The 26,992-nt window shown below is 44.1% G+C and overlaps 1 protein-coding gene across 6 annotated transcripts in view; it reads left to right on the top strand.

The window, feature by feature from the left end:
• LOC109623145 (obscurin) overlaps nucleotides 1-26,027 on the top strand; it is a 191,007-nt gene extending 164,980 nt beyond the window's left edge. For 3 of the 6 annotated variants that reach the window (XM_029870611.2, XM_029870614.2, XM_062854194.1), the window contains 22 exons: nucleotides 4,152-4,244; nucleotides 6,331-9,373; nucleotides 9,509-10,603; nucleotides 11,067-11,201; nucleotides 11,764-12,003; nucleotides 12,068-12,209; nucleotides 12,273-13,227; nucleotides 13,297-14,212; nucleotides 15,177-15,311; nucleotides 15,494-16,672; nucleotides 17,306-17,472; nucleotides 17,533-17,647; nucleotides 17,709-18,311; nucleotides 18,373-18,623; nucleotides 18,680-18,891; nucleotides 18,949-19,088; nucleotides 19,147-21,545; nucleotides 21,610-23,031; nucleotides 23,098-24,529; nucleotides 24,591-24,816; nucleotides 24,880-24,985; nucleotides 25,099-26,027. In XM_029870611.2, the coding sequence (XP_029726471.2) occupies nucleotides 4,152-4,244; nucleotides 6,331-9,373; nucleotides 9,509-10,603; nucleotides 11,067-11,201; nucleotides 11,764-12,003; nucleotides 12,068-12,209; nucleotides 12,273-13,227; nucleotides 13,297-14,212; nucleotides 15,177-15,311; nucleotides 15,494-16,672; nucleotides 17,306-17,472; nucleotides 17,533-17,647; nucleotides 17,709-18,311; nucleotides 18,373-18,623; nucleotides 18,680-18,891; nucleotides 18,949-19,088; nucleotides 19,147-21,545; nucleotides 21,610-23,031; nucleotides 23,098-24,529; nucleotides 24,591-24,816; nucleotides 24,880-24,985; nucleotides 25,099-25,236 (15,144 nt within the window). In that variant the 3' untranslated portion in view covers nucleotides 25,237-26,027. The remainder of the gene's footprint in view (nucleotides 1-4,151; nucleotides 4,245-6,330; nucleotides 9,374-9,508; nucleotides 10,604-11,066; nucleotides 11,202-11,763; nucleotides 12,004-12,067; nucleotides 12,210-12,272; nucleotides 13,228-13,296; nucleotides 14,213-15,176; nucleotides 15,312-15,493; nucleotides 16,673-17,305; nucleotides 17,473-17,532; nucleotides 17,648-17,708; nucleotides 18,312-18,372; nucleotides 18,624-18,679; nucleotides 18,892-18,948; nucleotides 19,089-19,146; nucleotides 21,546-21,609; nucleotides 23,032-23,097; nucleotides 24,530-24,590; nucleotides 24,817-24,879; nucleotides 24,986-25,098) is intronic. The other 3 variants (XM_029870612.2, XM_029870613.2, XM_020077630.3) reach the window with 3 other exon arrangements.
• Nucleotides 26,028-26,992: the final 965 nt, after the last annotated feature.

The following is a 26,992-nucleotide window of genomic DNA, read 5'->3' as shown; positions in this document are numbered from 1 at the left end:
ATGGGTAAAAAATTCAATCCGGTATAACTTAATTCGCCGTGAGAAAATATTATATTTTAAGACGTCGCATTAAGTATCAATATATTGTTGATAAACGTTAAAAAATTCATCCAATTCGGTTCACTGGTTTCCGAGATATAACAGATCAAAAATTAGTTGTCTAAATAATAGTGTTTTACCCGAACGGTTCTAACTTCGCGAAAAATTAATCAATCGAGCCCAAATTTGTACCAATAATGCAAATATAATAGGTTGACAAACAGTCAAAATTTGAGATTTTTTGATGCACTCTATGAAAAGTTACAGCATGTTGATTTTTTTGTGGGAGAAAAAAAATTGCCTATCCCAAACATTTTGGCCATCCCCTGTACTGTTGGTGATTTTAGCTTTGAGGTGATCTAATTCTCCAGAGGGAAATTCCTGGGATAATTTAATGGATTCCACATCTGCTTTTAGCTGCGAAACAGATTTATTTATTTCACTTGCCATTTTATTTAAACGAGCTTTTGTGTCATCATTAGCCTTCGCTATTTCTCGCTTCATGAGCATGTGGAGGTCCTTCATAGCCACCCAGACAACCAGGCATCGCATAAGGATGCACGCTGTACATCGTATAAAGTACTATTTTAAGTCACTATCGCATATATGTACGGCTGAGGGACAATTTTCATCGCATGATGTTATTTTTTGAACTTACTGCGATGTATCTGGTAAAATCGTATAAGAGTGCAAATTAACTTTCATAATGCATGACTACATCGTAGTAGACGATATTCCAATGTTTTGTTGCGACGAACTTTGCTTATTCGCAAAAGCGTGCGAGTGAACTCGCAAAGTGTCAATTGAATTCGCATAATTGCGTACTACGATGATTATACGACTTCGCTTGGTGCTTTTCTAATTATGTCAGTTTAATTCGCATTGGTGTACAAACTAAATCGCATAAAAGTGAAAATAAACTCGTTCAAATGTACATACAAACTCGCATGAGCTAGAATCGTAAACGTTGGCATATTGCGATGTGATATGTGATAACAATGAAAGAGGTGCTGTTGGAGTGCCAAAAAGCTAAAAGAAAGTGAAAAGCCATCATTATGGTTACAAAACAAGTTACAAAGTCATCATTTTTGTTTTGTTGACCTTATAATTAATAATGAGTGGTGCTAGCAAGAGAGGAGTAGTAGTAACGGTGCGGGAGATCATGCTACATCATTTTGATTTCCGAAGAGCCTGCCGAACACGTACAGCGCACGGAAACCGAGTGCATTCCAACAAGCACTGAGGTGAGTTAGAATGTCATGACATTTAATCAGTGTGTTTCATAAGTAGTGTTTGGTGCTAAGTGTAATGCGCGGCTCGATAATCCATAGGTTATTAGTTCGATACTTAGGTGACAAGATTTTTTTATTTCAAATATTTTTAAGTCGCATAAGGTGCTATATTACGTCGCAAAAGTGCATACCGTACATCGCATAAGATATCGCTTCAAGTCACTTAAGGCACTTTTACTGCATCTTATGCGATGTAACTTTACCGCATAAAAGTACGTGTAACATGAACATAAATTTCATTATACGTGCAAATTGGTTGTCTGGGCATCTCATCTTCTACATCGGATGAGTCGTTTTCCTCATCCAGATGGAACTCAGGTTCACCACAGTCAATGTTGCTCAGCTGTTGAACGCATTGCACTTACTCCATTCGAAGAAACACTAAGCTGTCACTTCGTTTTGCTGCGATTGTTGCGCTTCTTCATCATAGCAATAAACAAATTAGGGTCTGGGACCATTTGAGCAAGGGAACCTCACTTGCTTCAGTAACTCAGTCAATTTTCAACCAATTGACTTCAATTTTTGTACATGGCTAGATACTATATGTATTTTGTCGTGTCCCAAAAAATGGTTAAAAATTGACTGCGATGCAGCAGAAAGTGCCCAAGAAAGGACCTCCTACCCAAATGGTCCCAGATCCTATAAACAGGTAGTTGATGATAAAAAGAATGAGATGAGAGAGAAATACACCACCACAGCAGCAACAAGCACAACAGCAGCAGTCACACCAGACATCAGCAGCGAGTCACGAATCAAATTGTCTTCAGGAGCGTTTAACTAAGTCAAGCTCACTGGACGATATGAAACGTTTTTTTAGAATTTACAACGATAAATTCGCTGAAACATTCACAAACAGCCATGAAAGACCCCAATAAAGTAGATCAACATAAGACTCCCAAAAACATACAAAGGAAGACACGAGTTTGACGAAAAAATAATGTTTCGATATTTTTATACGTCCATATTTCATATCTTGTTTTATATAGGCGAAAACAATGATTACCTTATAATCGATCCTCTTCTAAAACCAAATTAAAACCGTCTGTTGGAACGATTATTATACAAATATAGTAGTTTTTATACGAAATCTTAATTGCTTAAGAGATGCTGTAGTTATATTGATGTTCTTGTGCGAACTTTTGCCCCACAGCTACTGCGAACTTTTGCCCCACTTTCGAGGCTTCGACAATGTACAATGTTTCTGTAAGAATCACAAGTAGTTTTTTGTTCATAACAATACACTGCGAAATAATTTGAAAAAGGAAGTAAACTCGGATATGTTGACTTGGGTGTGTTTCACAAATATATTGCAACAAAATACCTAAAGAGTACGTCAAACTCACATTCCCCAGCGAACCTAACCGAAAAAATTCGAATAAACTCATAAACACAAAAATTTCATCATCTCCCTATTGTTACCAGTCGACTGAAGGCAACTTACTGAACTGTATTTCTTTAGGAATAAACTACAGTCAGTCACAAGTCACAGTCGAACACAATCTGCCGATCGTAAATTCCCACAATATTGAACCTCCTCGACAGGCATATAACACACAGAAAATGAATGCGGAAAATCTCAACTTTATTGACGACGCACGAGATCTAATTTTAGTCTGCTTGCATTCGGGGGAACTGAATGAAACAAAAAAATATTTGCCAATGTTAAAATCATTCGAAGTACATATAGAAAATTCGTGTATTTTATCATGTACCTACCATATTCTCATATTATTAAATTTTAAGTATTTCAGCACTAAATTTTACAACACACAGATCGAAAAAAGAGTGTAAAATTCTGTGACATATGATGCACATGATTGGAGCGTGGGATATCGCAGAAGTTTACATGACATGTCATGTAAAAGTCATAAAATATCATGTAAACTTCCATTATATGTCATGTAATTTAGCATGACTCTGTGTGTTTACATGACAAATAACATAAATTTACATGATATGTCATGTAAACCATCATAACACTAAGTTTACATGACTAAACTGAAGTTTACATGACGTGTAAATCTCATTATTTTTAACTGTGCATGCACTGATCAGAAACGACCAAATTAGTTCCCTTCTGAAGAAGAAGTGTCGAAACGTTGGGTAAGGGAGCATCTATTAAGTACACAGAAAGAAATTCTGAAAACTACACGTGACGTAAATATTAGAACGCTTAAATTTCCATTTCATTTCATTCAATTTTACATAGAAGAAAGTTTTGCACGCAAAGTTGTAAGCAATCTCCATACTGCAGGCAACCGGTAATTTTACAATCCGATGGATAATTGTGTTGAAGGCGATGGAGGTCATTTTGTTACAGCGAACTCGATGTAACAATTTTGAACTTTGTAATAACAAGCCAACTAAGTCATGTACCACCAAATTAATGATAGGACAGTTACAGTAAGACCGAAACACAAGACTAAAAACGGCCAAATTAGTTTCTCGCTGAAGAAGACACTAACCCCCCGTCGAAACGTAAACATCGTTAGCTAATTCAAGACTGCGTAGCCGTTTTTAATGATAGTAACGTTAAATTTATCGAATATTCCTTGTTCTACAGTTTTGGCATCTAAATACCATAGACACCTTCGTAAAATTTTGATGGTTTTCTTTTTATTTTAGTGACAATTGCTGCAAGTATTAGGTACTACGTTTAAGAACGAAAAAGCACAAGTTTGAATTATATCAACTACTTTTTTTCATAACTCTGCGTTGACACATACCGTCTTCTTCAATTACAGAACTACATTGTAAAATTACTTAACTTTCATACGTTTGATTATGAAATTCACTAAGAATCATGTTCTCTTCCCACAGGAACTCTCCATCACCCTAGACGACGACAAAAGTTTATCGGAGCATCTCAAACTACCCATCCAGCGGATCAACGACTACAAGTTACTCTTTAAGGTAAGTGAACGACGCCGGCTAACCACCAGGCCCCAGACCCAACCCGTTCAAGAGCAAAATATTGCGCAGAACACCTGTTGCACACAAACCACGACAACCTGCATCCACATGTGCGACAGCATGGCCACAGCACTCAGCAGTGCATCCTGTGTCAAACGCACCGTGAACAGATCCGCCACACCAATTTCATAATCTGTGTCATAAGATCATCGTCACTTTTAGTCGTTTTGTAATCGCGGTTGCATTATCTTCCTCCTCCGGTCCAACCGACCGTGGTTAGGTTAAAAATATTCGCGTCCCAAAAGACAATCCTCCTGTTGCCTGGCTGTACGTTTGCTTGCGATCCACCATCTGCTTGGGAAACGGGTGCAGACGGTGGCGTTTTGTAAACAGTGTACTGTTAACGCACATACACACAGAATCGTTCGCACAAGGTTCGGATTCTAATTTTAAAATATCCCAAAGAAACCCCACTTGAGGGGAAGCTATACGTTTGTTTATCGGGTACACTACACACCCAAAGATATTGGATACGACCAACCACATACGCGTCGGGAAGTCGGACATAGGCCAAATCAGAGCTGAACAATGGCGATGAACGGATTATTGGCATGTTCTCGAAACATTTCCAAACTTAATATTACGTATGCAGTTGAGCAACCGTGCGTCTCCATGAAGTCATTTCCTGCATATTCTACAGAGCGTACACTGCAGTGTTTCCAAACCAGTAGAAAACAGCAACCTTCCGTTTTTGTGATTTTTTCATTCTTATTTTCTATAAAACAAAAAGTAGATAAATATTTTGAAATTTCTACTAAACTATTATCCTGACAAATTAGTTTTTATTATAAACTCAGGCTGGGTTATTACAAATAACACCTGACCATGGTCTTCAGGCAAAACTAATTGGGCTAATACGTGCAATGCTGGATTTTTCGAAACAAAACGTCTACAACGATTGAAATCTTAGATGGATTGATTCAATGTAATGAACTGCTATAATTCCTGATCAAAATCGCACTTATGCCATCATTGCATTAAATAAATCGTTTCAAGAATCGTTTTCTCTACATACTTGACCTGAATGGAATGGAACAAAGCTTAATCCAACGTCTCACTTGGCACCCAATTGGATTTCGCATTGAGGGACCTTAAGTGCACTTTACCATCAACGTTATTCTACTAGACCAAGCAGAAAATCCCTCACCATCACCATAACCAGACAGCAACCGGTTAGGACTGTCTGAGATCACGAGAAATATTCTCTCGTGATTCATCTTTTGTCTGATCTGCCACTTTTCCTAAAAATAGTGCCATGACACAATTAGGTACGGTATATTGCTTACCGCATTCGACTCAGGTGTGCTTATTTTGTTTTTCACATTCACATTTTCTCGCGGAATATATATTTTTTTATCCTAATGAAAACACGCCAACGTTTCTGCTCAACGCGGGGATTAATGTTTTCATGTTTTGGTTCTCTGGCGGGCAACGGCTCCCTGTGGAATGCAAAAATTCCTTACGTAACTTCAAGCTATTCTTGGAAACCATTCCACTGGAACATGCTATGCCCTCATCTGTAGCCAAGAGATTTTTCCTCATCTTGACATTGAACGATTAAAGTCTTGACCACGCATCCAAGGTTAATAACTACACACTTGTATAGGTCGTCCCAAATTTCCCAATACATTAGTTTTCGGCGGCATACATCACTGTCTGGAAAACTAATGCGTGGTCCGATGAAAACAGCCTTGGCTCCGCGAGGGAGGAAGAAAAAATTCGAAAAGTCAAGATGATCCAAGATCATCCGGCGATGCAAAAATAGATCTTCGTAAACTACTGGCCATGATGCTGATGGTGGTTGTAGAAAACAACTTAGGCGATTAATGTGCAGGCGTTGCGGAATTTTGTAGAATCCAAACACCGAGAATTTGTTGTTATTCAAAGACGTCCGAATGCCGTTCGTGTTTCTTTCTGATCGTATGTGAATGCATACAATATGTTTCCTCAAAAAAAGTTATGGATAATTGTTATTTCGTATAGTTCAGCCAACAAAATTGACACAATTCTGTTTTCTCTGTCATAGGAACTTCTCAAGTATTCCACTGCCCTCGGCGAAAATGTCACCGACCTTCAGAAGGCCCTAGAGTTGATGCTCTCGGTGCCCAGTCGAGCAGCAAATAACCGATATTTGGAGAGCATCGAAGGCTTTCGGGGAAACCTCCAGAAGCTAGGTCGCGTACTCGCCCACGAGTACTTCGGAGTTAAAGACAAGGAGAACAAAATCAAAGAGCGTTATCTGTTCCTATTCAAATCTCGCGTACTCATCACCAAAGCAAAACGGCTATCTGACGAAAAATCCATCTTCGTACTCAAGGACGTCGTCAAGCTTCCGGACGTACAGATCAGGGACGTCGATTCGCGCGCCTTTGAACTTCTACCAAAGGTCGGCGGCCGAGGAGACACCGTTCATCTGATTGCCTACTCGGAGGAGGCGAAACAGCGTTGGATCTACGAAATCGAAGAATACGCCGAAAACGCGGTTGCACTCCAGGAACACGCCAACGACGATCTGCGTATCGATCCGACACAGACCAACATCGACGATAGTATCATCAAGCTACCGCAACGAATCGAAGCCCATAAAACCGACGAGAATATCAAACCTTCGGATTTTGCCGAAAACTACGTGGTATTCAAGCACAAAGCATCACATCGAGAAGAAGCTCAATCGGTGCAGCAAACCGTCAGTCAAGAGGCGGTTCAAGCGGAAGACGAAGAAGAGAAACCTGTAAGCGTTCAGAAGCGCCTTGCAGCGCTCGAGGTTAAAAAGTCTTCCCGTAAAGCCGAGGCAGCTACCACTAAGCAAGAAATAGTGCAGCAACAGTCGCAAAAGGTTGTTCAAAGCAATACTTCAAGTGTCCAAGTGCAAGAAACTAGAACCTCTTCTACTGTTGTTCAAAGTTCAGCGACCAAACAGGAGTTGGTTCAAGAATCAAAAACAGCAGCGGTTAAGCGACACCAGGAATCTCAATTAGAGGCACAATCTAAAGAAGCTAAACTATCTAGTCAAACACAAGTTAGAACTCAAGTGATTGAATCCAGTTCAGCTGCAGTTCAACAAGCTACACAACTTCAATCTCAAAGTAAAGTACAGCAAATTCAAACAACAGCAGTTGCATCCTCCCAACAATCTGCTTCTAAAGTCGAGGCTAAATCTTCTTCCCAAGTTCAACAACAAGCTGTTCAAACCAAGCTACATCAACAAGAAGGGATTGCAAAGGTCTCAAGCTCTTCTCAACAGCTACAACAACTAACTGAAACAAAAGCAGAGGTTTCAACAGTTAAGCAGGATTCTACACCATCGTCACCTGCCATCGACGCCGATTCCAAAATCAAACAACTTGAATCAAAATACGAAGCACTCAAACAAAAGAAGCTCGAGCAAAACTCCGAAGAAGTCGACGCCAAGTTCCAGATTATCGAATCCAAATTTGCAGCACTCAAACAAAAGCAGGAACAACAGAAGCAGAAACTGCAACAGGCTGAACCGGAATCGAAACCATCCGAACCTCTCAGCAAGCTCCAGCAAATCGAATCGAAGTACAAGAATCAGGAGCAGCAGCAAGAAGTTCAAGTGAAACAAGAGGTTACCGAGGTCCAGAAGTCGAAACCTTTAACCAAAGTAGAACAAATCGAGTCGAAATACAAATCAAAAGAAGAGCAACAAATTGTTGATGTAAAGACTCAAATAACCGAAACTGTTTCGCAAGAGCAAAAACAAGAGCCGTCGAGACCACTGTCCAAACTAGAACAGCTAGAGTCGAAATATAGCAAGAAGAAGCTTTCTATCGACCAATCAGTTGAAGTAGCCCCAGTTGCAGTAGCCGAACCATCATCATCTGTTGAAATTGTTCAGCCCCAGACACCAGATACTCCATCTAAAATTCAACAGATAGAGTATAAGTACGCATCACTCAAGCAAAAGCAACAACCGATTGTGCAAGAGGTTCAAGCGTCCGAAAACGTCGAACAACCGGAGCCGCAATCCAAACTTGCCCAGATCGAAGCAAGACATACCGCACGTCGTCAATCGTTCCAAAAAGATCAAGAGTCCATCGAACAGCAACAACAATCAAAAATCCCCATCGCCACTGTTGGCAAGGCCGTAGAGCAGAAAAAGGAAGAGAAGCACTTCACCGCCCAAAAAGTCGAGGCAGTAAAGTTACCGGAAATCCCGAAGAAGCCATTCGAAAGCAAACCCGAAGAGGTAAAGACTGAACTCACCAAACCAGTCGAAGCACCAAAACCCAAAGTTGACAAAAAAGATCGTCCCAAACTTCAGATCCCAGTTCCAGAAAAACGGGTGGAAGAACCAAAAGCTCCCGAAAGTCCTAAAAGCAAAAAGAGACCCGACTCACCTAAAAGTCCGAAGGGTAAGAAATCACCAGTCAAGTTACCGGAAAGTCCGAAGCTACCAGAGTCCAAGTCAATTGAAAATAAGGCTGAGACTTTGAAGACACCAACGAAAGTTCCGGAGCAGCCCAAGGCAGTAGAGAAGAAGGCTCCAGAAACCCCTAAGACACCAACCAAGGTCGCGGAAAGTCCCAAGCAAGTCGAGAAAAAGGCACCAGAGAGTCCCAAAGTAATCGAGACACCAGTCAAGCCAATTGAAAGGAAAGAACCAAAAACACCATCCAAAGCTCCGGAAAGCCCGAAGACTGTTGTAACACCTAAAACGCCAGTAAAGGCACCGGAGAGCGTTAAGCTAACGGAATCTGCAAAGGCTCCGAATACACCGAGCGGAAAGAAGACTGAAACTGTCAAGGTTCCAGAACAGTCCAAGACTGCCAACAAAAAGCCGGAAACTTCAAAAGTTGAACCAACACCGCAGAGCCCCAAGGTTGTCGAGACACCAAAATTACCGGACAAGAAGGCCATCGATCCCCCTAAGAGTACAGTTAAGCCAGTTGACAGCCCCAAACCAGTAGACAAGAAGCTATCAGAGTCGGCCATCGCCCAGAGCTCGAAGCTCAAAGAGCTTGAGAAGAAATCATTCGAAGCGAAGAAGGTCGAAGCCGTCAAGCTACCGGAACTACCCAAGAAGGAGGAACTAATTAAACCAAAAGGTAAGTTTTTATCTACTTTCCTAGCTGTGTTGAAGACTCACACAGCAAGGATTCATATTTGCTGAATTCATGCGCTTTCAAGATATATTTCGCTTTTACATACTGTTTTGACCATTTTGATTGAACACGACTCAGGTACAGCAGAATCCGCTAGTGTAACAGGTTGCGATACTCCTGTAGCGGTTTCCGAGCAGGATACTTCTCTAGAAAGCCTAGTGGAACAGAAGTCTAGAGAGGAATCCCTCAAGCATAAGCTAGAGGAAATCTACGAACGCGAAAAGGCTGCCCTTGCTGAAGCCAAACGAATCCGACAAGCAGAAGAAGAGGAGATTCGTCGGAAATTTGAACTTCGTGGTGAACGGGAAATCCAACAAATCAAAGAAGCTACATCGGAAATTTTAGAGCAAATACAAGCTACCAGAGCATCCGTAAAGTCAGTACTGGGATTAAACGAACAGAATAAACCTAGTATCAGCAAAGCAGCGAGTAAAACTAACTCGAAGTTACCGAAAATCACTAAAGCGGCAGATTCTGAATCTCAGCAACAACAGCAGGCTCCACCACACGATCAAAGTGGTGAACAACGAGAGTCGGCCCAAGGAGGCGACAACGGAGGTAGTAATCAAAACAATCAGCAAAATCAAGGAGACGATAGCCAAGAAGGATCCGGTGAAGGTAACGGAGGAAAGCGAACACCGCCGCCGTTGCAGTTACCCACGTTTTTCGACCCACCGCCGCCACCAGTATACCAAGCTACTATTGAAGTCTTCATCAAAAAGGAACGCCCTCCACCACCGCCACCTCCAAAGATTACCAGGAAATTAGTAGTGAATACAGACGAACTTGAACGTAAGACTAAGCTGTTCTTCGAAGGTCAAATAGAAGAACCAGATCCAGATTACAGCGCAGCAGCTGCCCAACGCAAGATCAAAGGTATCAAGCATTTGTTCGGTAAGACTGGTCAAACAGTAAACTACGCCGAGGATACCATCCATAAGGCAGAACAAGGAGAATTCGAAAGCATCCTTTTCCCAGAAGAGGAAGAACCCAAGCCAAAGGAGCCTGCTTACGAATACCAGTACACGGTTGAAGACCCAGTCACTGGAGAGAAAATTTGTACTGCTGATCCTAACGTCGTATTGATAGAAAAGGAACTAGCCATGGATGAACACCATTCTTCTAGGTATTCTTCGCTAAGACAGTCTTCCCGCCGAGGACGCACTCTAGAAGGTACAGTTGGAAGTGTGGAAGTGAGCGCGCACTCCTTCTCTGTATGAGCCTCAATGTAACGTGTTTGTAAATCTGTTAATTCACACTCTTCGTAGTAGCAGGCACCAACAAACGCTCGTCAACCCAAATCGGCTGAAATATTAATGGCGATTAATTGCATGCTTCTCTATACGTATCTGTATTCGTCGTACGTTTGTAGAAATTCTTTTTTCATTTGCAGTTTGGCTCAAACGATCATACCCTTTTGTTATTTCGCAACTTGCCATATCCGAAAAGTATTTTTAACAATTGTCCAAATTGGTAATGTTTGCCCTGTCTAATCGAATGCTCTTTCATCATAGTTTCGCATATTTATCGTTCATTGTTTGCCGAATTCCAAAAGTAATACTAATCTGGTTCCTTCTTGAACCTCCACCACCTCCGATAATTTCCTCTGTCTATGACCTGTCGTCCGGATGTTTAGCGCAACTCGAGGAACTAGCCGATTTCGAGGTCAAGCACGAAGAGAAGATGTCGACTACCCATACCGAGAAACTACGGGTGCCTACCAACATAAGGCCCCACTTTTTGAAGGCAATTCACGGCCTGAGCGTCGAGCGTAAGTTGTTGTTCCAGTTGTAGTTGTAGACATTTATAAACAGAGCAGAACAGACGACCATATGGAAGTGAAACATTTTGTATTTTGAAACATTTCCATCCTGATGACACAAGACAGAGTTCAATACCAGCCGGTAAACGACAACAGTACACTCATAACATGTCGTAGAATCACGTCACGCTTCAAACAGGCTTCTTGAAGTCCATTGTCCGCTTCAAATCAATGTCCAAATTAAACGAATTCATACAAAGCTTTTGTAGGTATCTATCTCTCTTTTAAAACTAGCTTCTAGAGTCCGCTTCAACTTGTCAAAGTAAATAATTTTCCGTAAGTGTTCGTCCGAGTCTGTATCTAAGAAAGCTTTGGATAATTAAAAACACCTTCAGTTCACAAACAACCTCGAAGAAGCACCACCAAAAAGGCAACCGAGACGTTGTCACCAGCAAAAACCTTCAACAATCCTTTCCACTGACCTGACTCTCCAATAATACTTGTCAACACCCACTTACAAAACAATCGTGTAATGATTCGGAAATAATCGATGCCCTCTGTTGACGAACAGCCGGTGAAAATGCGAAGTTTTCGTGCCAAATCGACGAGGAATCGACCGTCCAATGGCTCAAGGATAACAAACCGTTAGATGACAAGCTAGCCGATCGCGTCATCATTAAGGAAGCCGGTGATCTTACGCATGTTCTGGAGATTCAGCACTGTCGCGAGGAAGACAGCGGTACCTACACGGCTCGGGCCATCAACGGTACGGAGAATGCCTCCTGTACTGCCCAGCTGATTGTCGAAAAACGTGAGTAGATTGTATGGCAAGAAAACAAGTTTGAACTAACAATTCGAGTATTTTCCTTATCTAGTGACCCCAGAGCAGAGAAAGGCGCTTTCCGAAACCAACTCGCCGGTGTTCAGTGTGAGTCTGAAGGACACAGAGGTCATCGAAAAGACTTATCTGACTTTCATGGTCAAAGTCAGGGGCGATCCCAAGCCAAAGATTCGATTGTAAGTAATTAACCATTTGGAACACATCCCTAATTGACGCACGGTTTCAATTTATCATTTCAGCTGCAAGGACGACCGTGAGATCTTAGACACCGACAAGCGTATGAAGGTCGTCCGCGAGCGTGAAGACAGCGGATACTACGAGTTGATTATACCCGAAGTACACAAGGGCGACTGTGGTGTCTACTCGTGCACAGCCTACAACAAATTCGGCAGCACCAAAACCCAGGCACAACTATTGGTATCGGATCAGAAAGAGATATTCAACGAGCTGGACACTCTCGATGCAGATAAGAATAAATTCGTCTGGAAAAAGAACGGTGTACCCTTCGATCCTGAGGAGCGATTCAAGGTGCTAATGGCTGATGATTCTGATTCGTTGGCTCTTGTCTTCCAGCACGTGAAACCAGAAGATGCTGGACTCTACACTTGTGTTGCCGCAACCGCTTCCGGCAATATCCAGTGTAGTGCTGAACTGACAGTTCAGGGACAAGTCAACCAACTGCAACAGGAGCCAACCAAGCCGCACCTTGAAGTTACATCGAAGGATGCACTGGCTCGAATTGGCGGTAAAGCAATGCTCGAGATGAAAGTCCACGGCTATCCAAAGCCAGAGCTCGTATGGCGTCACGAGGGTGCCATAATCGAACCACATGGTCGCTTCAAGTTCCTCTATGAGGACGCCGAATCCGTAACGCTGGTCATCATGGATGTGCAACCTTCGGACGCCGGTGCCTACTCCATCGTTGCACAGAATCATCTTGGCGAAGATTCGACCTTTATCAACCTCGTTGTCAAGTATCCACCAACCATTGTCAAGCCGCACGACACCTCGGCCATGGTCGGCGAAAATTTCAAAATGTCGATCGAGGTGAACGCAGTTCCGGAGGCTACCGTCCGCTACTACAAGAACGGCAAAGAGTTCAAGGAAAATGAACGCATCAAGTTCTTGACGGCCGAAAACTACCACATCATCAAGTACACCCCTACGGCGGCCGAGGACGCTGGCAACTATTCGGTAAGTTTTAGATTCACTGGTAATGCCTACAGAACAAACCTTAACGTATATGACTAACTTATTCTGCAGATTATCGCTACCAATGAGATTAGCCAGGCAACGGAGTTCTGGGAATTCACCGTCAATGCTCCTCCACGCTGCACATACGGGCTTCCAGAAGAAACGATTGTCAACGAGAAGGAGGACATCGAACTGTTTGTCAAGGCTGAAGGTAATCCTGCTCCGATCGTACGGTGGTACAAAGACGGCAAAGAGATTGTCGCTGATGGTAAGCGTATCATAATGATCGAGGATGATGGTCGCTTCACACTGAAGATCCACGCGGCGAATCGTGACGATACGGCACGTTACGCGGCCGATATCATCAACGACTACGGTACCATTACGCAACGTTCGCAGGTCAATGTGAACTGCCAAGCGATGGTTCGTGAAAAGCTGACGTCAATCACCTGCAAGGAAGGGGACAGCAATATTGTAATGAGTTTAAAAACTGATGGTTTCCCGAGACCAAAGGTCCAATGGTACATCGATGATATCGAGATTACCGAGTCGCGAAACGAGTTCAAGACAGTCGAAGAGGGACTGTATTACAAACTGATTATGAAGGAAGCCAAGGCCGAACTTCAGGGCGTTTACAAAGCCGTTTTCACCAATGTATACGGCTCGGATGAAAGTAGCGCTAAGACTACTGTTCAGTGTACACCCAAGGTTCGTAAGCCGTTGGTGGATACGGAGGTCGACGAAAACACCACTCTGACTCTGGAGGTTGAAATCTACGCTGAGCCCGAGCCGGAGATTACCTGGTACAAGAACGGACAACCGGTGCAGACAGACGCGCGGTTGACGATCAAGCGCGACTCACAGCGGGTGGAAAACTATACGCTGTCGTTGACGATGGTGCGTGGTGCCGATTCGGGAGACTACGAGGTCCGAGCGGTGAACTCTATGGGAACCATATCCAGCAAATCTCGGGTCGTTGTCCAGAGTAAGTATTTAGGTTTTGAGTGCAGGTTTCCTATATATGTTCTAGAGTTTAGATTTATTTTTAATCTGACATGCAATCGCTACCTAGTTTGGAAGCGACTATGTGTTTTTCGATATGTGTTGACAAGCGAAGGTCGTGTTTTGTCAATAACACCATTATATGTGCCATTTTGAAGTTTGACGCAATGTATGGAATTGATTTTGGTGCAGAGCGTACTCTTCATTTAATGCAGATTCTTTGTTGCAATAAATAGCTAAATGTTATTGTTATCTAGCGATATACGTTGATCAGACAGGCCAGGAGTTTCAGAATGCAGAAGTGTTGGAGACCAATACGGTGAGCATCGAACAAGAAGTTGCAGAAGGAACTCCTATGAATGAATTGCAAGGGAGTAGCATCATCCGTGAGGAGACAATCACTGTTATGGAAGTGCGAGAGCTTGCTACAGATGTTAGGGTAGCCCAAAAAGAGGCATACTTGCCAGTTCCCGTACCGGTTCGGGAGATTGAGTTCTCCCTTGCAGAAAAACTGGACACGTCAGCGGATGACTTCATTTCAATGTTAACGATGCCTTGTACCCAGGGTAAACGAAACTTGACTAAATATTGTCCTGGCACCTATCACTGTATTATAGAAGTCCCGTTTGATTTTGGTTAGACCCTCGTAGCGAATTTGACACCGAAGTGATCTCCACCGGGTTGTTTGATGCAAGAACTTCGTTCTTTCTTGTACATAAAGTCCTATATTTTAGCGTTAAGTCAATTTTGTGATAAACCCTGTGATTAATACTTGTTTATACACATTTCTTACACATACTCATCAACATCGACATGCGCATTCACATCTACACACACACATACACATATGACCGATCTTTGGTTTCGTATTGTTTTGTGGTGTTGTGTCCGTGTCAAAATACGTCCAATCCCACACAACAATCCTGCGTGATTCGGCGCTCCGATAGAGGCCCTTGTAGCAAGCCCCAGTGAGAATGCCGAAGCACACCGCATGTTCAGCGAATGTACCACAATCGGTCAGAACGGAGAAACGATCATGATCTCAGTACACACCGAAGAGAGTCATGCTGCCATCGTTACAGGTAATTTTGACGTACTTCCATCATCCCATTTGAGTCACCTTGCCATGAGCACCAGCACAAGCGAATCCTTTCCACATTTCCTCCAAACTATCCCTAGAATCCCAGATCTATCCAAATATTGCACCTTGGTACACCATTCACCATCCCAGCAACATACACTCTCATGCACACTCTCTGAACAGGACCCGAAGAATCGCACTCAGTTCATCAAATGCGTGCCACTACAATCATATTCGAAGAAGACAGCGGATCTCCTCTGGAAACTCCTCAACGAATTATCTACCCAAACAAACCGCACGCTTCTGCCCTGCATGTGGAAGAAATAGACAGTATAACCTTCCAATCTCCGGAGGACACAGCTAAGTATCATAACCTGACGGTGAATGAGTCTTCCGGCACTAGGCTGATTATCGAAGAGCAAGAATCGGACAACGAAGCCTTCTCTTCAAGTTCTGGAAAGTTTTCCCGGGGAGTTTCAATCACTTCGGCAACTACCTCGGATGATGAAGTTTCGTTCTCGCGGCAATCCAGCAGACTGGGCACTGAAGAACCTGAGCTAGCCCAACGAATGCAGGTGAACGGAGTCTCTGCAGAAGCAAACCAAGCAGAGATATCAAAAGCATTGCAGAAGGAGGACGCTGAACAACGTGATGCAGAGAAAGGTAAAAAGGTGCACTTTAAAGACGATTTAGCTGCAGACTCTGAGAAAGCGAAGTTGATGGAGAGGCTTGACAGAACGGAAAACAAAATGGAAGGCGACGAATATTGCGTTCAAATAGGCGGTGATACAAATACTCCCAAGGCAGGAAGAATGCTTGAGAAGATAGATGCAGAAGAACACAAAGCTTCTGAAAGTGAGGCAATAGACACAACCGACCTTCAAAGCGAGAAGGGCAAGCAAGCAAAAGTGCTAGATAAAGTAGATGCAGAGGAATGCCATCCTGTCGGTAGAATGCCAATAAAAACGGAAGACGTTCCATCGGAGGATGCTGGCAACACTAGAAAGAAGTTGGAGAAAGCAGATATAGAAAATGCAAAAATTTCTGAAGGAAAATCTATGGAATCAAAAGACATTGACTCTCCAAGAAAAGCCTTGTTGAAAGATACAGCGGAAAATGAAACAACCGACGCATCGAAAGAACCAATTCTCAGTGAAGATTCATCCGAATCTCTCAAAGCCAAGCAGCTAAGAAAAGAATCAGTAGAAGAAATTTCTATTAAAAAATCAGCCATGGAAGAAAGTGCAGCCAATGAAAAGTCTAAAAAGGCTCTTTTGAAAGACGAAGCAGTCGCAGAAGAAGCTGCTGTGAAGTCAAAGAAATCAACAGAATCTGAAGCCCAACAACCCATGCAACCAGAAGGTAGTACTTTAAAGCCCAAAATGTCACTCACCTATCACTATCTCAGAACAATCTATATCAACCTTTACTACATTTGCACGCACATTTTCACTCCTTTGAAACAACACTCAGATGTACACTTTTCGACAACTCGTCACCAAATCGGCTACGCATGCTACCTCTGAACTGTACAAAATGTGACTAACGCTTAAGGCGGATAAAGCTCAGCTAATCCAATCGGCCTACATGATGCTTTCTTTCTGCGGCAAACCCATCAAAATGCGGATTGGTAAGTTCGCCTATTCGGAAACTCTTCTGTCCTCTGTAAATACTGATTTACCAGGTCCCAAAAACAAACAAAAAATCTCAAATTATAGGTTTAAGAAAGCAGTTTCTGCTTCAACTGCTTGCAAAAAGGAGCCAGTGATACTTCGCGTCCAAGGCAGTCATCTTCTAGGTCAGGCTAATCTGTAGCATAAGTATCTATAGACCGCACGTATCGTAGTGGCTAGCTACCACTTACCTGTTTCCAAGAACCAAAAAAAAAACTGTAAATAGTGTCTCTAAACAGTGTAAATATCTACTTAAGTTTCCAACTAACGACCGTGAACAGTGTAGAAGCCTGTCGTCTAACTTCCACATTTCACAATCTAGCGTCGCCGGAAATTCTTATGACCGACATTGCTGATGTCACTACGTTCGATTCCCTGCCACTGACGTGGATGGTCGAAGCCGACGGTATCCCGAGACCAACCGTCGCCTGGGTACACAACGGAGAGGAAGTGAAAGCTAGTGAGCGTATCCGTATTACTGACTCTGGCGTGAGTATTGATGATGATTTGGTAAATTTGCACCTTTGCTGATGTGCTATCGTTTTGCAGACTCTCTACAAGATCGAGAACCTCGACGTCAAGGAAGCTGATGCCGGCGAATGGAAGGCCGTGGTCAAGAACCGCATCGGAGAAAAGTCTCTGCCCTGCAATCTTACCGTTATTCGTAAGTATCCATTGTAGCATTTTTTTTCTTTTTTGCCTACATCCTTACGGAATCCTTCCAGCATGCAAGGAGTATCGCCGTCCCAAATTCCAGAAGGGCTTAGAGAGCCTCAGTGTTCATAAGAATGAACAAGTCACTCTGAGCGTAACCCTCACCGCTGACCCCGAGCCGGAGATCACTTGGATTCAGGATGGCACCGAAGTGCATGCCGACAACTTCGTGGAAATGAAGACCGAAATCAAGGAGTTGGAGTACAACCTCAAGGAAATCACGTACACTCTGTACATCGCGGAAGCTCGTCACTACGACACTGGCAATTACACATTCCGTGCGAAGAACAAGTACGACATCAACGAGTCCAACTGCCGGTTGGATGTGCTGTTGAAGCCAGAAATTGAGAACTTCCACGACATCACGGTGGAGCCGTTCACGCAAGGTGTCTTCCAAGTGCTGATTAAAGCCAACCCGAAACCGAAGGTTGTCTGGACTAAGGATGGTATCAACCTGTGCAACGTCGACAACTGTGACGTTATTGCCGACGTCGAAAAGGAAATCTACACCCTGTTGGTCGAATCGTGCGCTCTTGCCGAACATGGAACGTACACCATTACAGCTTCCAACACCTTTGGCGAAACAGTAGCCAGCGCCAAGTTGAACGTGCACAGTAAGTAGATTTGAATACTCGATGAGAGTTCCTTGAAAATAATCCCCCAATAATTTTCCAGTGACGAAACCAACCTTCACCAAGGAACCAGACAGCATGCACGTGCATGACTGGGGCGATGTCTACAACAAGGTGGAAGTTTCGGCTGTTCCACGTCCAACTATTCAGTGGTTGCGCAACGGAACCCCCTTGAACTTGGAGGAAATCGACGAAGAAACTAACGAACCGAAGGTTAAGGTAGTTACTTCCGGCGACACCGAAGTTACGAGCGAGCTGTTCATCAGCCATTTCGGTCCGGAATGGCAAGGGGATGTTAGTACTGATAAGTTCTTGTAATAAATGCCAATACTCAATTTACTTTATTTTAGTACTCTTGTGTGGCTTCGTGCATCGGTGGTGAGACGGAAGCCAAGTTCATGATTTTGGTCAAGAACGAACAACCGGTGTTTGGTAAGGGACTCGAGAGGGGTATGGATTTGGAAGAGGATGACCGGTTGGAGTTGGCTTGTATCGTTGACGGTAGCCCACTGCCGAAGATGACCTGGTACAAAGATGGCCACGAGATTACGCCTAATGAGCAGTAAGTTGAATCCATTGTAATCGGAGAACGTAGTATCTCAGCTAACTCACTTTGCAGCATTAAGATCACCCACGGCCATGATGGACGCTGCCGATTGATCATCGATAAGGTTGATCCAGGGGACAGTGGCTGCTACAAGCTTGTTCTGACAAACAAGACCGGTGAAGTTTCTACGCAGTCTTGCGTTGCAGTTACACGTAAGTTTGTTTACATTAAGTGTTGAAGTTATATTTAACGGTGATTCTACGTCAACAGCCAAACAGCGTTACCCGGTGTTCATTCGTCCGTTGCAAGACCATAAGGTTGCTGTTGGCGAAACGCTGCATGTGGAAGCTAAAATTGCAGGCTTCCCCATGCCTGAAGTTAGATGGTTTAAGGATGGATTGCCTGTGCATCAGACCAAGGCTATCAACTTCATCAACGAACCCGACGGTATTGTTGGATTTATTATTGATCGTGCCACTCCTGAAGATGCCGGTATTTATACCTGTGAGGTGGTGAATGAAGTTGGAAAGGCTACATCGGCCTCTATTGCGGAGGTTATTCCAAAATCGAGAAAGCCACAATTCGTCAACGAGTTGCAGGACATGAGCATTGTGGAGGGTTACCCTCTGAAAATGAACGTCAAGGTAGTTGGATACCCTGCCCCTGCCATCAATTGGTTGCACAATGGAACACAGATCACTGGCGATCGTTTCAAAATCACCGAAGAAGGTGAAGGGTGCTCTACTCTTACAGTTGAAAAGTCTATCGGAACCGATTGCGGAGATTATCAAGTAGTTGCCTCTAATGAAAACGGTGATACATCATGCACTGGAAAAGTTACAGTTCTTCCTGTTACGGATACGTCTATGGGAGAAGAGCCTCCTAGCTTCTTGGGAGGTATCCGTGACATCACCGCAGACGAGGGCAAGGAACTGACGTTCAGGGCTCGATTCATCGGAAACCCTGCACCGGAAGTGATCTGGACTAAAGACGGTGAACCACTGCAGCCAACTGGACGTGTTACTGTCACTTGTGATGGCAAAACAGTCGGTCTCACCATAACTCCCGCTGAAGTTTCAGATTCCGGTGAATATGCCTGTCTGATGGCTAACCCGTTAGGAGAAACCGAAACCAAGGCGTCCGCTATTGTCCGTAAAATGTTCCAGAAGCCGAACTTTGTCTACCGTTTCCCAGATATTCAGCAGCTACCAGGGTTGGAAGCGAAATTCCCAGCAAAATTGGTCGGCACACCTCGTCCAACCGTACAGTGGTACAAGAACGAAACTCCCATCTATCCGAGCGATCGCTACAAGATGAAGTACGAAGGTGAACATTGCTGTCTGTACATTAAGGAATGCGTCGAATCAGACACTGGATTGTACTCATGCACTGCTACCAATCGCGAAGGAACGAGCACCGTTGAAGCCAAGTTGGATGTCGTTTCTCAACTAACGAAGGGCGATGAACCAACTCCTGCTTACTTCATGAAGAAACCAGTAGACATGACAGTACTTGAAGGCATGAAGGCCAAGTTTACGGCATGCGTAGATGGATACCCATTGCCAACTGTGGAATGGATCCGCGATGGCCACCGTCTGGTGCCGAGCGAAAAATACCGTATTGAAGCCGACATCAACGGTCTTGCTCGTTTGATTATCGACGATGTCCAGGAGGAAGATCTTGGACGTTACACTTGCAAGATCAGCAATAATTTGGCTGAAGTATTGGCCCATGTTAATCTACGCTTCGAACCTCTCGATGCTTGTCCAAGACGTCGCTTTGGAAAGACCAAAGATAAGAGCTTCATTCATACCAGCCCGTATCCTCTCATGGACAGGCCGATTATCTCTAAGTTGTCCGACCGCCGCTTGACTTTGTCTTGGAAACCCTCCATGACTACCGTTCCACGTGAGCCTGTAACTTACCAGGTCGAAATGGTCCAGCTTCCCGATGGCGACTGGTACACATACCGTTCTGGAATTCGTAGCTGCTCATGTGAAATACGCGATTTGGAACCCTTCCGTGATTATAAGTTCCGTATCCGAGTCGAGAACAAGTACGGCGCTAGCGAACCCAGCCCATATGTTCAAACATATAGACAGAAACTGGAGTCTGAGCCTCCAGTGTTTTATCCATATTTTGGACCAGGGCGTGATTACCGTCCGGGCGTTTCCCCGCTTTTCCCACGCAACTTCGACGTAGAACGTCCCTCGCATCGTGACCGAGCTTCTGGTATCCCACCGGAGTTCCTCCGTCAAGAGTTCCCCGTCCAATACGGTACCAAGAATCACAACGTCAGCCTGTTCTGGTTTGTGTATGGTTATCCGAAGCCAACAATGACCTACTACTTCAACGATCAGAAGATCGAAGCCGGCGGTCGTTATTGTTTCAGTTATACCAGAAACGGCCAGGCTACGCTGTTCATCAACCGCATGAGCGAGCGGGACGTTGGCGTGTACGAAGCCGTGGCTACCAACGAGCACGGCTCCGTACGGCAACGCGTCTGCCTCGAGCTCGGTGAATTCCCACGATTCCTGCAGCGCCCGGAAGAGGTATTCATTATGGGTCGCCGTTCGGGCCGCGTCGAAGCCAAGATTGCCGGCGTACCCTTCCCGGATGTGAAATGGTACAAGGACTGGCAACCGATCACGGAATCATCACGCCTTAAGGTATGTGGGTATGCGAGAGCGTTGAAAGTTTGACCAACTCTCATTAACATTCTCTCTCTTCCAGATGATCTTCTACGAACCGGACACGTGGGTTCTGTTGATCACTGACGCGATCAAAAAGGACGAAGGTCTGTACTCGATCAGCGTACGCAATGCTATTGGGTCGGTCAGTTCGTCGGTTATGGTTCACGTCGAGGACAACGAAGAAGACTACGTTTACAACGCCCATCACAGAACTCCGTACGTCCGAGCAAGGAACAAGGTCTATGAAGACTACTACGATATTGGTGATGAGATTGGAAGAGGTACGCAGGGTATCACGTATCACGCCACGGAACGTTCCAATGGTCGCAATTTCGCCGCTAAGATCATGTATGGCAGTCCAGATTTGAGACCGTTCATGTTCAACGAGGTGGACATTATGAATGTCCTGAATCATAGGAAGTTGATCCGTCTGCACGACGCATATGACATCAACAAGTCGTTGACGTTGATCATTGAGCTGGCTTCGGGTGGCGAGTTAGTTAGGGATAATCTGTTGATGCACGACTACTACACCGAACGCCAAGTCGCCATCTATGTGTATCAGATACTATTGGGGTTGGAGCACATGCACACTCGAGGAATTGGTCATATGGGATTGACAATTAAGGATCTGCTAATTGCTTATCCTGGTAGCGATAACTTGAAGATTTGTGACTTTGGTTTGTCCCGTCGAATTGAAGACGATAAATTGTACACGCTGGACTACGGAATGCCAGAATTTGTTGCTCCGGAAGTGATCAATCGTCGCGGTGTTGGTCTTGGGCAGGATATGTGGAGTGTTGGTATCATTACCTACATTCTGTTGGGTGGTATTAGTCCGTTCATGGGTAGAAATGATCGCGAAACTCTGACTAAGGTGCGTGATGGTAAATGGAGCTTTGTTGGTACTGTATGGGAGTTCATTTCTTCGGAGGCTCGCGATTTCATCACAAGATTGCTGGTCTACGAAGACGAACATCGCATGACTATCAAGGACGCACTGAACCACTCCTGGTTCGATATCATCTACAAACGTAGCTTTGATGAGTACCAAATCGGCACGGATCGTCTTCGTCGGTACTATTATCACTACAGAGATTGGTACACCAACGCTTCGTGCCGTACCTGGTACCGCCGTCGTCCATTGATGAGCTGCTTCGATCATCCTTCGAAGATGGTGTATCCACCTGGAATCATTTTCACTCCGGAAGGCACCCCACCACCAGTGGCCGTCGACGATATCCCGCACAAGCGTAGGAAGTGGGACGAATACGTCTCCAAGGACAACCACCCGGATTACGAGACGGCGTCTTTCAAATCCGAAAGCCACTACCAGTACGGACCGGACACATACTTGCTGCAGCTACGTGACACCACTTTCCCCTGCCGTCTGCGTGAATACATGAAGATTGCCAAGCACCGATCGCCAAGCTTGCTCAGCGAGAGTAACTACGATGGAAGCGTAAGTAAAACGTAGATTAAGGATAACAATACCTTCCAATGATGGATCTATCTTTTTGTTTTACAGTTGCCGATCATCCGCGAGCGTCGTCGTTTCACTGACATCATGGATGAAGAAATCGACGATGAACGCCGAAGCCGAATCAGCCGCTACGGAACGGATGACAGCGTAACGATTAGTCGTCGCCTCCGTACGGAAGTTGGAACGCGCCTTGGTTCGTATGCCGAGGCTGAAGCTATGATAGAAGTTAAGCGGGAAGGTCAGCCACCGTTCTTCCGCGAGAAGCCCCAAACGATCGCTATTCGGGAAGGTGAACCTAACCAGATCGTTTGCTACGCGGTCGGTGATCCGAAACCATCGGTTACGTGGTTCCGCAACGATATGGTCGTTACCGATAGCAACCGCATCAAGGTATTGGATGACGTTGATGGTCGCTCGGTAATCCAGTTCCACCCGGCGTCGCATAACGACTGCGGTATCTACAAGGCCGTTGCTAGCAATAGAATAGCAAAGACAACGTCTCGCTGCCGGGTAGTGATCGCTATTATCCCAGATGCTCCGGATTGTCCGGATGCAGTTGCTGTAAGCGATACTGAAGTATTGCTGCGGTGGAGACAGCCTCGCCATGACGGAAACTCGCAGGTTATTTGTTACAGCTTGGAAATGAAGCAGCATGGAAAGCTCGATTGGGTGGATGTGGCGAGCAACATCGATCACGAGTTCTACCTGGTCCACAGCCTAACACCTACTACGGCTTATCAGTTCAGACTGGCGGCCTACAATCGAGTCGGCTGGAGTGACCGTGGCGTTGGTACGAAGTTGATCCATACTCTGGAGGTAGGAGCTCCCAAGATTCAGATTACTCGAGCTATGAAACAGTTACAGCAGCTGACTGAGTCTGGTCAACACGTGGCACCTGAAGAACGTTCCGGACGTCTGGATTATAGCTACGAGAAGACTCCACTGAAGTGGTCCGTTGAGGGCAACTACAACGAAAAGTTCAGCTTCATGTCGGAGATCTCGCGTGGTCGGTACTCGATAGTAGTTAAGGGACTGGAAAAGGCCACAGATAAGATCGTTGTCGCGAAAATCTCTGAACTGGGAGATGAACGCATTGCGGAAGCAACGGAGCGTGAATTTGAGATGCTTCGCACACTGAGACACGAACGTATTGCTAGCCTGTTGGCTGCCTTCAAACCTAAAAACACATCTATCGCTGCCTTGGTAATGGAGAAACTACAGGGCGCCGACGTTCTAACTTATCTGAGTAGCCGATCAGAGTACTCCGAACAAATTGTGGCCACGATCATCAACCAGATTTTGGACGGTCTGCAATATCTGCATTGGCGCGGAATCGCTCATTTAGATCTTCAGCCTGACAATATTGTTATGTCTTCGGTACGACAGGTGCAGGTGAAATTGGTCGATTTTGGAGCGGCGCAACCCGTGTCTAAATTGGGATCGTCTGTTCCAAGTCTGAGCTGGTTGGACTTTACTTGTAAGTGATTTCAAGTGGTAGCAGTGACTTTGAATTACCGAGATGTTTTCTCTTTTTCCAGCTCCTGAAGTGCTGAACGGCGAGGCCGCCTATCCACAGACCGACATCTGGAACGTTGGCTGTTTGGCGTACCTGTTCCTGTCGGCAACGAGTCCGTTCCGAGGAGGAGATGAAGCCGAAACCCGTGCCAACATTACCTTCGTGCGCTACAGGTTTGAATATCTCTTCAAGGAGGTCACCCAGGAGGCCACCCGGTTCCTGATGTTGATCTTCAAGCGTGCGCCAACGTAAGATTAGTGTTTCTCTACGAGATACCGAGAAACTATATCGATTTTGTTGATCTATTATAGGAAACGTCCGTCGGTGGAAGAATGCTTCGAACACAGATGGCTTGTACATACCGACTTCATGATCAAGAAGCGCGAGCGTGCGATCTTCCCCGGTAGCCGTCTGAAGGTACGTTTTCATGAGTGGCCTTTATCAGGTGTTTGTCATAGTATACCATCCACTTTTCAACCATTTCACGTCAATTTGTTGTTGTCTCCCACTAATTTTTGTCATCTTCACAGGACTTCTCCGAATACTACCATTCGATGAAAACGAACGAGGCCACCAAGTCGGAGACTATCTCCAACCTCGGTGGTCAATCTCCTCGTCAGTTGCTCCGATCCAACAGCATCCAGGAGGAACTGTTGACCACTTTCTAATCCTGTCAACTATCACTATCAGCTACGTTCTAGCTAAGTCGTTACTTTCGTCTTTTGAATCCTTCAACTATTTATTTATTTATTTTATACTGTTCTAGTCCCCCAAACAGTTAGATCCCTCCTATATAGAACAAGTAATCTTCATCCACTTTTGTACATATCCGATTTTTTATTTTAATGAAAGGAAACTATAGCACCTTGTGTTTATTTTCTAAACGTGTAAGCATAGGATTTAATTCAACAAGCAAACTATGGCTACTACTACGACACAGGAAACACTTTATATATTTGTATATGTGATATCCGAGTCAGGGAAACAATTTTTTATATGAATTTTTAACCGAATCTCTAACCATACAAATACGTTACACATCCCTGAAGAAACTGACTCGGACCCATATATATCCAGCTGGTTCCCTATACTAGTAGTGTTTGTGTTTGCGGAAATTACCCATATAACGCCATCGCCGATCATAGAGGAGAACAGGGAAAAGGAAAACTCTTGACGAGAACTGTAAAAATTATTTTCACGCATGGTACGAAAGCTTTTAACCGAATGCACACAAAAGCAGAAGAGAAAAAAAAATCTGCTTATTTTGAAGTGAGAGAGAGAGAGAGCCCGATAAAACGTGTAATATTCGTCGCATTAAGGTTGCAACTTTAGGTCATATAACAAAATTAACGAAACTGCGAAGCTTTAAGAATGTAGTCTAAATTACTTCCTTGTTTCCCATTCTGACATCTTCTTTTCCTTAAAACAAATTGATTAAATAAATAGTTGTGCAAAATTCGATTCTTTACCATGATTACAATATCACCTATCCCTTAAGACACAAGACACTCCACTTATGTTCGAAGTGCAATTTTAGCAGCTAAGAAGAATCTCGACAGAAACCCTTGAAGGAGTACCGGGCGCAATCCATAAAAGAATCCTGACTGAAACTCAAGATAAATCCTGGAGGAATCCCTGAAGGAATCCCCAGAGAAATATAGGAAGGAATCCCGAGAAGCATCAATGAAGGGGTCCCTGGAGGAATCTCAAAATGATTTCTGGAGAAATCATTAAAAGAATCTCTGGATTTCCTGAAAAAAATCTTTAAAATTTTTATTTTGAAAAAATTGAGGAGAAATCCCGAATGGAATACCTAATTGAATTTCGAAAAAAAAAAATACCGGTAAGAATGCCGGAAGGAACCCCGGGAGAAATCTCTAAAGGAATCTCGGGAGATATCAATGAATAATTCCCGGGGATAATTTTTGGGGTAAAAAAACCGAAAGAATCTCCGGAGGAATCCCTAAATGAATCCTTGGAAGAATCAATTAAATAATCCTCCTCAATGAATTTCGGAAGGAATCCACGAAGGAAGCTCGGGAGGAGTCCCTGTAAGAATTCCTAGAGAAAACACAGAAAAAATTATAAAGGAATCTCTGAAGGAATCCCGGCAAGGAATCTGTAAGAATCCACGAAGAAAGCTCTGGAGAAGTCCATGAAAGAGTTCCGGGGAAAACACAAAAAATGTTGAAGGTATCTCAGAAGGAATCCCGGCAGAAAATAAATCTTGGAGTTATCCATGAAAGAATCTCGAAAGGAGTTCCTGAAGTAATACCGGGAGAAATATCTGAAAGAATTCCTGAAGATTTCCCGGGAACAATCCTTGAAAAATATCTGGTGAATATCAATACATCTGAGAATATCAATGAAGAAATCTCAGAAAGAATCAATGAATGCATTCTGGGAGGAATCTCTCAAGTTATA

The sequence above is a fragment of the Aedes albopictus genome, chromosome 2 (genome assembly GCF_035046485.1).
Source record: "Aedes albopictus strain Foshan chromosome 2, AalbF5, whole genome shotgun sequence".
Classification (NCBI taxonomy): Eukaryota; Metazoa; Arthropoda; class Insecta; order Diptera; family Culicidae; genus Aedes; species Aedes albopictus.
The sequence above is the reverse complement of the archived record's forward strand: the minus strand, read 5'-3'. Positions and strand labels throughout refer to the sequence as shown.